At 49.1% G+C, this 13329-nt stretch overlaps 1 protein-coding gene across 2 annotated transcripts in view; it reads right to left on the bottom strand.

Annotated features, from left to right (window-relative positions):
- Positions 1-10892, bottom strand: part of SLC35F4 (solute carrier family 35 member F4) — a 115722-nt gene extending 104830 nt beyond the window's left edge. Inside the window, exon 1 of one of the 2 annotated variants that reach the window (XM_039712958.1) lies at positions 10711-10892. In XM_039712958.1, the coding sequence (XP_039568892.1) occupies positions 10711-10813 (103 nt within the window). In that variant the 5' untranslated portion in view covers positions 10814-10892. The remainder of the gene's footprint in view (positions 1-10710) is intronic. The other variant, XM_039712957.1, reaches the window with a different exon arrangement.
- Between the last annotated feature and the right edge of the window lie 2437 nt (positions 10893-13329).

The following is a 13329-nucleotide window of genomic DNA, read 5'->3' as shown; positions in this document are numbered from 1 at the left end:
GAAGTGCACAAAAACACTGCACAAACCCCAGCCAGAAATAGAGTTGCCCTAATTTGATCTAATTAACCTCCTTTCCATCACTGAAACAAACAGGATGCCTTGGAAAACCCAGTTAAGCAGCCTCCTCACCACTTTCCCCTGCTGCAGAACATTTATGAAGGGTGAAGGACAACTCCTGACTGTTTGAACAATCAGTCAGGGCTGCATCCCAGAGCAGATGGACACGGGAATTTGCATTCCTGGACACAGAGCTCCATGAGGAGGTCAGAGGACAGCTGTGCACTCCCCTGCACACTGAGATCAGCCCAGTGCTCCCTGCTTTGTGGAGCACGAGCACAGCCAAACCCGTGCCCGCTGCCACAGGGCCCCCCAAGAAGAGGGACAGAAGGCAGGGCTTGTAGGCATGAATCACCTCGACAGGACACATATGGCCTGGCACACCAGCAACAGCTCAGCTTAGTCTTTCATCTGAAAAATGCCTTTTGTTCCTTCCTCCAAGGCTTGTTTTCCAATGCATGGGAAATGTGGCACTTCTTTAGTTACATTTCAGACCTCGATTCTTTTTCCTCAGCAGAAATGTTCTTGAAATATTTTGTTTTCTTTTTATATAATTCCTCACTTCCCCCTCCCCTCCATTACATCCCACCCTGGAAAGAAGAAAACATTGATATGAAATTGGAAAAATTAATCAAATATGTCCCTGGCAAATGCTAAGTTCAATCATTTTCCACCTGGTCTTTGTGTTAGCAGCCCCACTGAGTACTGAGCATGGAGCAAAAGCTTCCTCACACACAGAACCAACATTCCTCAGGTAGAAGTCCAAACCATGGTACAGAAACACCATGGAAAGTTCACCTTCCTGCTATCCATGCTGTCACACGGAAGAATTTCCTCTGGTGAAGCACTTTGAAGCATCCCACTTGCACACAAGCTGCTACAAATCCCAGCCCCTGTAACGTATCACACAACAGGTTATTTCTGGCACTGCAGAGAAAAACCCCAATCTGCACCCACACAATTCCAGGGCTGCACACTCCACATGCCAAGCTTCATCTAAGAAAGGATTCTGAAGTTCCAGGACTCAGATATGTAAAAGAAAAAAGTTGCAATGACTGCACTTGTCCATTGCTTTATAACAACTCTGCCATCTCATTTCAAGATGCAGAATATAAATCACACCATGAGGACTAATTTTCTCTCCCCTGACAGAGAACATGTGTTCCAGCCCTGTTTCATGCTTATCTTACACAGGCACAGGTAATTCCAGTGCTGTCCTTCAGGTGTATGATGCCCATTAGCTGGAAAGGGTCTGCAGAGTTGTGTTCCCAGGAATCCTAGGAAAAATCAGTCCCCAGCAGGAAAGTGTATTTTCTCATTAAGTTGCCAACTACCCCATTAATAACAGAGCTGTGTTAGGCCTAGAAGTGCCCCAGAAGACTCAGCCTCCACAGGAAGAGGGGAATATTGCTTCAGCAGGAAATTGCTCAAGCAGTTCAGTGCCATAAGCAGCAAAAAGGAATAAAACTGGAAGAGTCTTCTCTGGCCTCAAGCTACAGCGTCTTTGTCATTCTGGATGGAGATGTCACTGCCAGGACTAAAACTGGTCTGAAAGTGGATCTGAGAGACCTGTTTTAGTGGAGTTTTACTGACTCACAAGCTGCCCTGCTGGTGTTTGCCTCTCCCTTCCTCCCCGCTCTGAAAAGTTGGAAACTTAAGAATCAAAACAGGCATGGGAGCTCTTCTTGCATCAGACAAAAGAGACTGGACAGCTTTGAGACAAGGAACAGATTTCAGATTGCCATAAACAGCAGGAAACATCATGTTCCACCCTGGAGCCAAAACCTCCTCCTTTGCCCCAGAACAGGAGCAAATCATCTTCTTCTTCCTTGCCTCCACAAAAAGCACAGCAGAGGCACCTTTCTCACTCTCTCACTCTGCTACCCCTGATCCAGCCCAGCTGGATGCAGGAAAGGGCAAGTCCATTTTACCAAAAGTATTTGCAAGGGAGGTCTAGGAAGAATCAATATGTTTTTAAAGGACTAACAGGAATGTCTCTGCGTGGCAGACACACCAAATCCCGTCACCTGAGCACATCCTGCATGCCTTGGAATAAATTCACTGCTGGCACTGGAAGGGCCGGGCTGCTCTCACTTACAGCTCTGTGAAAGCCATACCTTGGGCATTAGTTCAGCATAACCTTGCAGCTTCTACCTCCCTGCAGTGAAATCTGCCACTCTGCACAGGGCCAGCCCAAACCTTTGGCCACCAGGGAGTCTCACTTCACCTCACCACAAGAAAAAAACATTTTTCAGTCTCACTAAGTAAGAGCTGGTCCACTTGGTAAATAATTTAACCACTCAGTTAAGCACTTTATTTTTTGTTCCCCTCACCCTATTCTCACATTTGCCACAAAGAGACACTGACTTTTTTTTGCAGGCATTTTCATTATTCATTGCTGTGATCATTCAGCAGGTTTATGTGAAAAAATTCCTGCCACCAATCCTTCCACAAACAGTAAGTTCACTTTCATGGGTGAATTCCCATGCAGGCAGTTGAGCAAAAGCCCATCAATTTCCAAATGTGCAGAAGAAATAATTGCAAACCTTTAGAGCCACTATTAAAAAACAGGAATGCAAGCACTGGGGGGATAAAAGTCTGCCAGAGCCATCTGCCACTTGGCAATATCATTTTACCACATTCAACCAGGACCAAACATGATGCTGCCTGCCTGAGTAGATGGGGAAGGCAACGTCAAGGAGACCAAGCTGGAAGGACAACCAAAATGAGGGGTATCCCTTCTGTGCACTGCAGGAGAGCACAGAGGAGCTCATGGCAGGTCCAGGTCACGTCCCCATGGACTGTGTGCTGCAGCCACACTTTTAGGCAAAGCAAGAATGGAACTGCAGCTCCATGCAGCCACGATGATGTCGCGTTGAGCAAGGTTAAAGCCACCTCAGGTGAACAGGTGAGGCAGGAGGGGCCAGGAGCTGTGCCACCATCCCAGACAGCACCCACAGGGCCAGGAAGACTTTCTGTGGCAATCACAGAATCATTGAGGTTGGAAGAGACATCTGAGATCAAGTCCAGCCTGTGAGCAATCACCATCTTGTCAACCAGACCAGAGCACTGAGTGCCACATCCAGCAGATCCTTGAACGCACAGCGTCACTGCTCCATGGGCAGCCCACCCCATTGCTTACCAACCCTTTCCAGGAAGAAATTCCTCCTGATGTCCAACCTGGACCTCCCTTGGTGCAGCTTCAGGCCATTTCCTCTCATCCTGTTCCTTGTTCCCTGGGAGCAGAGTCTGACCCTCCTTAGCTGCATCCTCTTGTCAGGGAGTTCTGAGAATGAGAAGTTTCCCCCAAGCCTCCTTTTATCCAGGCCAAGTTTCCCAACCTTTCTCAGCCACTCTTTGTATGACTGACTCTTAACACCCTTCCCTGGACACACTCCAGCACCTCAATGTCATTCTTGTCATGAGAGGCCCAGGACTGGACACAGCACTCGAGTTGTGGCCTCAGCAGTGCCCAGCACAGGGAATTGTCACTGTCCTGGTCCTGCTGGACGCTCTACTGCTGACCCAGGCCAGGTGCCTTTGGCCTCTTGTCCACCTGGGCACACGTGGGTTCATGTCCAGCCTTTGTTATCAGCACCAGTTCCTCTTCCAGCTTTCCAAACACTCTGCCCCAGCCTGCAGCTCTGCATGGGGTTATTATGGCCAAAGTGCATGACCTGGCAGCTGGTCTTCCTGGAACTCACACAACTGTCCTCAGCCCATGGATCCAGCCTGTCCAGATCCCCCTGCAGAGCCCTCCTGCCCTCCAGCACTTCCATGCTCCCACACAACTTGGTGTCATCCACAAATTTACTGAAGGGACACTGGACCCCTCAATTAGATCATCAATAAAGTTATTAAACAGGAGTGGGCCCAACACTGAGCCCTGGGATCACCACTGGTGACCCCAGGATGAGCACACAAGGGCAGAGGAACTCAAGAGCAGGCAGAGAGCACATGTAGAAAGGCACCAAGTTATAGAGAGCACATCCTCCACCTTTAGCACCAGGCCAGCTACAGCACCAGAATTGCTGTGCAGTCACCAGTGGAGGCAGAGATCACTCCATCAAACTTATAGCTTGTTCTGAACAACCTCTGGCAAATTAGCATCACTCCCCCCATCTTACTGTCTCAATTTTCCCTGCCAAACAGGGGTAATTTTTCTCTAAAAAACGTCTTGTGTCTTTATGAGGCATCTTTAGAGCTTGGGAAATAATTCTTATTTAAATACGTAAGACTGTGCAAGATTTTTGGCCATTACTCTCAACCTTCTGCTAATTTCCAGTCTTAATTTATTCATGGCCTGTTCCTACCCATTTGCCTGTGTGCCAACATGCAATTTCAGTTTAAATAACTCTTCCTTCCTACATTTCCTTGTTCATCCTCCCAAGATGTGTTTGGAGCAGCAGCCCTGCTCCCATCCTGGCATGGGAAGGCCCAGCTCTATCAGCCCCTCTTGCAAGGATATGCTCTTCACTGCCCTGCTCATCATGGTGTCCTTCCCAATTTGGCTCCATCCCTCCTGCCCACAGATGTCCAGAACTGTGTCCTGTGGTGGTGTTCGAGGGTGCCAGCAAGAGAGGAGAAGCTTGACTCCATGTTTCAGAAGGCTGATTTATTATATTATTATATATATTACATTAAAATGCTACATTAAAACTATACTAAAAAGAATAGAGAGAAAAGTTCATCAGAAGGCTAGGAAGAACCGGAGAGGAGTGATAACAAAAGCTTGTGACTCTCAGAGAGTCCGAGCCATTAATTGGCCATTAATTAGAAACAACCAACATGCTCCAATCACAGATGCACCTGTTGCATTCCACAGCAGCAGATAGTTATTGTTTACATTTCTTTCCTGAGGCTCCTCAGGAGAAAATCCTGGCAAAAAGATTTTTCAGAAAATATCACAGCGACAGTGTCCATGCCCAGTTTCACAGCTGAGCTCCTCAGGGATTTGGCCCCAGGGGGATGAATCAGCCCCTGAGGGAAGGCCAAGGGCTGCAGCAGTTTTCTCTCCTCCAGGTGATGAGAACCCTCAACTTCCACAACAACTGATGTCCCCAGGGGAGGGGAAGGTCCCATATTCCAGTGCAAGGCTGCCAGGCCATCCCCTTCCAGCACAAACAGAAACCCACACAAAGCCTGGCCCTATTCCACTGAAGAAAACAAACCTGGTCTTGCCAATATTAGTCAGCAAAGGAGTATTCATAAAATCTGTTCTGCTGAAAGAAATTACTTCATAAGTTGCTGCTACCAGTGCTGACATACAGCCATACTTTTTTTTTTTAACCCAAACAGAGACAAGTCTGTGAGAAAAAGCAACTATGACAGGTCTGTATCCTATGCCATGATACCCACTTGTGCCTCAGAGATGGGGAGGGGAAATTTTTGAATTGGAAGTTTGCAATCCAGCCCTCAGTGCTGCACACCCCTGCAGGGCACAGCCCTTCTATGGAAAGGAGGGAAAGAGAAGGCTTTGAAAGAAAGCTCATTCCAGGCTAGCCTTGCATCTGAGTCCCTGCAACCCAAATGCTGCCAGGTGGCACAGGGACACTGCCACAAGTGGTACAAACCAACACAGCCCTGAGGCTCCAACTCACACAGAGATTCAGACACTGCTTCCTCCCTCCCAGACCCCTCAAACACAGCTCAACAAAACCAACCTCATCCAGCAGAAATTTCAAAGCGCCCTTCCTCCACTGCCCCCTTCCCAGCCTCCACTGTGCCTGACCAAGGGCTCTGGGAACTGCTGGAGGAGCAGCTGGGTGCCTCCAGTGAACACGGGGAGACTTTGTTCCTCTGGCTGGAAGTGACAAGGCACCGGGAGGGCAGGGTGCTCAGTAAGCACAGAGATGATCTGGGTTTGCCATGTGATTTGTACTGCAGCAGAGCTGCTGGCACAGCTGCTGTGATAACCAGGAGAAAATTCTCTCCATTGTTTCAGGGGTAGCTTTTCCCTCCACAGCCTTTTCCTCCACACAGGGAGCAAGAGCTGAATTGTCAAGCCACTGATGCTGGCTCAGCATGCCTTAATCCCAGCCTTATTAAGGCAAAGCAATTAAGCACAGACTTAACTTTGACTGCATTCTCAAAGCTCCGTGGCTTAGAGCAAGCTCAGACTTAAGTAGGTGCTTAAACTCAGATTGCTGACTTGAGGCTGAACTTGCCAAATTAAACCACAGCCCTTTGCTAGAGCTGTTCTGCAGGGGAGTAGGAAAACACACAGCTTGCTCCTGACAGCCACCGTGCTCATGGCAAGGACAGGTTCAGCACTTCCCCAGGCACTGCTAAGGTCACACGCTGCTGGAAGGGCTCTCCAGCTCCCTGGCAGACACCACCAGAGGCATGGTCACCCAGTGTCCCACTGTGAGCCCAGTGTCACAGCCCTGCTGCTGCACAGCCATGTGACAGCACCTTCTGCTCCCAGCAGCTTACACAACTCCATGGCTCCAGGTCAGCCTGAAGGGGAGGAAAAGGGGAGATCCAATCAGCAGGGGATAATGTCCAGAAGAACTTGTTTAAAAGTCCAGCAAGTGCCTGAAGGAGATGGATGTTCACATCCTGCAGGGGTGGGAATCAAAGCCTCCAGCCACAAGTGCATGTTAAGAGAAGCTCTCCAAGCAGGATGAAAATGAGAAGGTGATGGCCCACGTGAGGAACCACTGCATTTGCAGTAAAGTGCTCGTCCAGGCCTGAGAAAGCAGCATTAGAGAAATGCAGAGCATCCTGCAAGACACGAGGCTTTGTGGATAGTGGGAAGGGCTCCATCAGAAAGACAACACAGGCAGAATTTGGTGAAGCTTGATTTGGTGAAGCTGATGAAGATCAGAGATGAGAAACTTTGACTGGAGCAGTTTTAATTCAGCGGAAGGCACAGAGGAGGTGTTAGGACAGACTTGAAGGAGAGGAACTTTGTAGTGTGAAAGTAAAAAAGGTTTCAGTACTGAGATGAAGGGCAGATGGGGTGGCAGTTGGAAAGAATGGGGGAAAAAAGGACAGAAAAACAAAAAAAAACCAAAAATCAAAACCCATGAAAAAACAAACCCGATACATACTCTTGACCCTGGAGACACTAAATGTGATTGTATTGCCAGCAGAAAAGTCAGAGAAGAATGAGAAGTCACAGCAAAGGTCAGGAGAGGGAACAGAGTTTCCCACTGTTTGTGTAGATGATAAAGTTGCATCAGACCAAATGAAATTGCACACATGGAAACGTGGAGACAAGGGGAGCTTACATGGGAGCACCATCTGCAGCCCCAGGTCAGAGGATGGAGCATCTGACCTACAACAGCACCATGCCCTGAAAATTATGAATTCCAAAGGGATTGGCTGGAAGAGAGACACAGCCCCCCTCCATTCCCACAAAGCCAGATACCTCATACAGAGTCTGCCCATTTAAAATGTAAGAAGTGAGGGATCAAGCCATGAATCCCAAGGCATAAAGGAAGAGCGCTTTCCATCTCAGCACAAAGTGGAGAGTGAAAAAAATCACATCTTTCTCTTGTTAGGCAGGATACAGGATTTTTGCAATAGGCATGGATGTAAATACCAGACCAAAAGATATTTTTCTGCTCATTCAGATGATTTACAGAGAAATAAAATAGTATTTTCCTTCTCTAGCAACTTTTTAAAGGATAAATAAAAGGATAAAAGTGACTGACTTAAAATTAATAAAAGAATCATCACATGCACACCCCAAGTCTGAAGTAGGTTAATGCACACAAATATGGATGATGAGGCACAAGTCCCTAGAAAATACTGCAGTTCTTTGTGATAACAGCTCTTGAACACCACAGTGCTTTAACTTTAGATTTCAAGGCTATTTGTGAGCAGTCCTCAGCCTTCCCACACAGAACCCATGGCATGATCTCCTGTTAGACCACGGAACACAAGCCAACGCACTGAAGGAGGGATGCAAATCACCAGCACATTTCACAGAGCCTTGGGCTTTCCCTGTCATCATCCAGGTACCCCCCAAGAGTGAGCAGAACAGAGCCACCCACTGCTGCCTTCAGCTTCCCTCTGTGCAGCTTTCTGTCCCCAGCTGGGGACAAAGAGGAGACTCAAGGAAGGTGGTGACCATCAGCAGGCTGTTCCCAAATCCTGTCCCCCTGTCCAGATGGTGCCTGGGCAGCTCTCTGCTTCAGAAGCAGAGAGCACAAAGCCATCCTGGGGAGAACAGCTCATCCTCAGGCAGGCTCCAAGCCAGGCAGCAGCAAGGTGACACACGTGCAGTGACAGGAAAAGGGCCCCTCTGGCACTGGGGAGGGTAAGGACACAGCCTGACTGGAATTCTGAGCATGCTGAGTGCCACCAGCATTGTCCACCTCAACTAAAAGTGAGTTTGGATAGTGGTGACAAAAACTGCGCCCTCACCGAAATAAACTGAGATATCAAATCCATTAATAATTAGGGCTACAGAGTGCCCACCTTGCATGTTTACAGTGCTGCATCTGTGTGAATTAGCCACCATAAGAGCTGTCAGTCAACAAAACTTTCAAGGAGCACCTCTTAAAGGCAGTAAGTTGGCCAAGACACAGGAACAGAGTAAGAACTGCAAGTCAGGACTTTCAAGAGTGACTCTTGCTGAGTGCCAGGGGATGTATGTTCATGATGCCTGAAGGATGCCTGGTTTTACCTTGGGTAAGGCCAGAACGTCTTTCTAGAAGCATTCATAAACACAAACCACACAGCCATGAGGATAAAGCAGTCATCTGCCAACTGCAAGCACTCCAAAAATTATGATGGTTCCAAAACTTAGGATATTGCTTTAAAAAGCATTCACAACTTAGAAGGGGTTTATGTATTTCATTTACCCAAAGGCATTGAAGTATTGGAATACCTCGATTTACACACTTGCAGTTTTCCTGTTTAAACATGACAACCACAAATTTGGCTTATTTTCTTCGAAGAGCAAAACATGAGCTACTGACCATTTTGTTTTGCCTCAGCACCCAGCCAGAAAGGCATAAAAGGCCAAGAGACCTGCAGTAAAATCCCAAGAATCAGCACTTCTGAAAGCCTTGGCCTCTCCTGGCATGCTTTTTCTAGTTTTTAAGCAGATGCAGTTTGTAGCATCTGCAGAACCTGGTCTAAGAGAGCTGTTCTCTGTCCAGGCAGCACTCTCCTGCCATTCCCACTGCACCACACAGAGCCCTTGGATTGACAACACTGGATTCAGATCTATAACTTGATACAGAGTGGGAGTGTTGCTGCAGACTGAAAAATTGCATTCTGCCACCCAAGCAAACTTGCAAAAAACTATTAAGCCAGAATCCTCACCCTTCTCTGGCAAGTCACACTGTAGAGATACTCTGGAGCCACTACAGAATTTGGGACACAGGTCCCACCAGGCTCAGACTTAACTAGTCCCTGGACTGACATTTAGCCATACCTCCAGATTGTTCAGAGCTTCCTCCCCACTCCTCTGACTGCAGAGAAACCAACTGACCTCACCAAATAAATGCCCATAACACCTGTCATGCTGATAGCATGCCACAAATAACAGATGGATGAAACCACTGGGCTTGACTTGGATTTTTCAGGTGACTATTGCACAGAGGATTTTTTATTTATTAAGTGGCTCCAATGCATGGCTTTCCTCCACCATAAAAAGCCCACAGATGTGTGTTTTTCTGATATTAGCAGTTTATTAATAGTGTTTTGGTTTATTATTGTACTGGAGCTGGAGAATACTGCACTGGCTGTTCTGGCAAGCAGAATATTCCAAGGGGAATATGCAGAAGAAAGTCTGCTCCTTAGTGCTCACCCAAGTGAGCTCCTTGTCTTTCCTTTATTTTACCCCTCACTTTGCCTCAATTCCTCTTCTGTTCATTAAGCCACGGCATGTCATAGTTTTGCCAACTGCAAAGCAACTACTCATACAATAAAACCTGATTGCACACATTTCCTTGGTGGTAAAAATGAATAATTTCTTTCATTAGCCAAACTTTCCCCATCAAACAGAGTGCTGGGACTGCCAGAATTCCAGAGAAACCCACTCAGGCTCTCCCAGCTCCTACAAACCTGCTGCTCCCAATTAAAAACTTCAAAAGAGAAAAAAATAAGGAATTTCTGCAAGGACCACCTGCTTTATTTTCTGCGTCTTCATTGAAGGGAAATGAATAAATAGAACGCACTCCAAAGAAAGGAAAGATCCCGAACCAACACCAAGCCCCAAAACCACAAGTGTCTGATATTAAAAAGAAGGAACACCCCACGGTCGGTAACTCCCCACTTTTCTGGAAAAATCTCCCTCGTTTCGAGAGGAAGATGAATAATTCAGGAGCTGAAGCGCCCGCCCGGGGGGACCCACCGGGACCGAAACTTTCCCGGCGCGGCGGGCGCGGGGCAGGCGGAGAGCGAACAGCCCCCCGCACCCCGGCGGGGATGGGGGCGGGAGGGGTGGAAATGAAAAACAAACCCTAAAACGCCAGCCCTGAGAGGCTGCGAGCCGCGAAGTCCCGCGGCCAAGCGCCGCCGCCCCCGTCTCCAGCCGCAGAGCCGCCGCGTCCCCTCGGGGGACAGCGGGCACCCCGCGCCCCACACTCACCCCGAGGGACGGGGCAGCACATGGGGGGGCACGGCACCCTCAGGGCTCTGCCGACACACACACCCCCCTGCAGGGCCGGGAGAGGCTGGAGGGAGCCTTACTTTTCTGGCTGGAGTATCCCGGGTAATATCCATAGTAGCCGGTGATGCGCAGGATCCTGTCCTCGATGGTGGCCACGCCGTTGGGTGCTGCCTTCCCATCCATAGAGGGAAGGAGCCGCGCGGGGCGGCCGGGCGGGACGGCGAGCGCAGCCGGGAGGGCAGGAGCAGCGGCAGGAGCAGGAGGAGGGGGAGGAAGGAGAGGAGGAGAGCAGCAGCAGGAGGAGGAGGAGGAGGGGGAGGAGGAGCGCGGCCGCCGCAGCTCGCGGTGCCGGCGGGGCGCTCGCTCTGCCTCCGCCGCCTGGTGCAGGACGGGCTCCGCAGCGCGGCCCCCGCCCTCCGCTGAGGGCAAGGAAGGCAGCGAGCGGCTCCGCCGGGCCTCCGGTGAGGCGGGATGCGGGCCGGAGGGTCGGATCCTGCCCGCGGCACGCTCAGCGGTCCCTGGTGCCCCGGTTGGGTCGCTGTGGCTGTGTGAGCGCCGCTGTCACCCCGCCATTGCCCGGAGCCCGGGGGGCTGAGCGGGGTTACCCCGGCGCGGGCAGCGCTCTGGGAGCTGCGGGTTCCGGGGGCGGGAGGGTGTCCTGAAGTGCTCCTGCAGGTTCAGGCCCTCAGATCTGACCCCTCAGGGGCTGCACACAGGTGTCAGAGGAAGGAGAGAGTCCCTTCATTCGGACCCTGAGGGGACATTCACCACTCCATGCTGTGCGTGTCATAGAATGGTTGGGGTTGGGAAGGACCTCAAAGCTCATCCAGTCCCACCCCCTGCCATGGCAGGGACACCTTCCACTACCCCAGGGTGCTCCAAGACCTATCCCAGCTAGCATCCATTCCAGGGATGGAGCAGCCACAGCTTCTCTGGGCACCCTGTGCCAGGGCCTCCCCACCCTCACAGGGAGGAATTCCTTCCCAATATCCCATCTAGCCCAGCCCTCTGGCAGTTTGAAGCCATTCCCCCTTGTCCTGCCACTCCATGCCCTCGTCCAAAGTCCGCCAAGCGCTCTTGAGTCCCTTTAGCCCTGGAAGGGGCTCTGAGGTCTTTCCAGAGGCTTCTCTTCCCCAGGCTGGACAGCTCCGGCTCTCCCAGCCTGTCCCATGGCAGAGGAGCTCCAGCCCTGTGATCTGGCACCTTTGTCACATCCCTCCAGAGGAGCCCACCTCTGTCTGTGTCACTTGGAAACGCTGCCTCTGTGGTGGCAGCTCTGCTATCCCACACTGGGAGAGCTCAGGAAGAAAAGGGAAATCTGTCCTCAGCTGCCCAGACAGGCTGTACATCTGCTTTAACATCTCTCCATACAATGTCCACAAAATCCTTGCCTGCATTTGAAAAAAAAAATAAATAAATAAATAAAAGACAAATTCACCATTTGGGTTTGATACTCATTCCAGAAGCTAATTCTGTCTCTGGCAACATTTAGGCTTTGAATTACTTGACTTTTCGTGCTGCTGGTCCTTACCACACTTCTCTCTGGTAGACTGAAAGGACCATTAGCAACCAGCCTTTTTTCCTTTAAAATGTATTTCTATCCAGAAATCAACTCTCTTTTTTTTTCTTTTGTATTTTTTTGGTGGCTGTGTCATACTTACCTTCACTTACTCCTTTTCCATCCAGTCATTTTCATTAACTGGTACATGGGGAACCCAGTCAAGACATTCCATATCCTTTGCTTCCTCCTCTGCTCACATTCGTTTTTCTCTGTTCTGTGCTTGGCTAAATAAGCTGATGGCACAAAACTGCCTTTTATGAGCACAAACAAATAATAGATGTATTAAAAATAGCCGTTGCTGTGGCTTTGCTCAGGGAGTCATTAGCTGGTTAGTGTTTGTACAGTGCTTTGAAGATCAAGGTTTTCTGGTGTGTGGATGCAGAGATGAAAATATCTGAAATATGAAAATGCACTTGCAATATTTTAATACCCTTTTGATCTTGATGTCTTGTCTTTTGCCCTGATGCTGGGTAATACTAAGGGCAGTTACAAATCAGCCATAAGTCAAACAACCAAAATAACTCAGGATTTCAAGGCACAGCTCATTTCACAGTTTCCCCATCCCCTTTTAAGCTATCTATGAAACAAGATCAGTGACTTTTCATGCTTTTCAATGTATAGATATTTTTTGTATTTGTCCAACAGAAGCACAGACCCCTGCATGGCAAATTTACACCAATTGATATTTGCTTTTTACTTCTAATCTGTGGAGTGCCACAAGCAGCCCTTACCCCTCCAGGATTTTCCAGCTGAGACCCAGACCAGATATTGGCTTTGAGGGGTGCTGGGTCAGTAGGAGCTGGTGAGGCTCTAAGCTCTTCTGCAGGATTAAAATTCCCTGTCCTACTTAGGGAAGCACAGTTGATGCAAAAATCACTTGCCTGGTGTGTTGTGTGGAATCTCTGAACAAACCACAAGGCCCCCCCTTCCCAATTTCACCTCCAGTGGGAGTTGGTGTTATGAGAACATTACTAGCATTGATCTCAGCTTCAAAGTCAAATTTTGGGACTTAAAAGTGTTACTTTGAAGAGAAGGAAAGAAATGGCTGGTTCATTTGAAGGTTAAACTGATGTACCCAGAAACAACTCTAAGCTTCAAGCTTTCCAAACACCTTAGTTCAGGCTTAATTTTTCATCTC

This window comes from Passer montanus, unplaced genomic scaffold (assembly GCF_014805655.1).
Source record: "Passer montanus isolate IOZ18808 unplaced genomic scaffold, ASM1480565v1 scaffold27, whole genome shotgun sequence".
Classification (NCBI taxonomy): Eukaryota; Metazoa; Chordata; class Aves; order Passeriformes; family Passeridae; genus Passer; species Passer montanus.
Note: the sequence above shows the minus strand (reverse complement) of the source record. Positions and strands in the feature narration are given on the sequence as shown.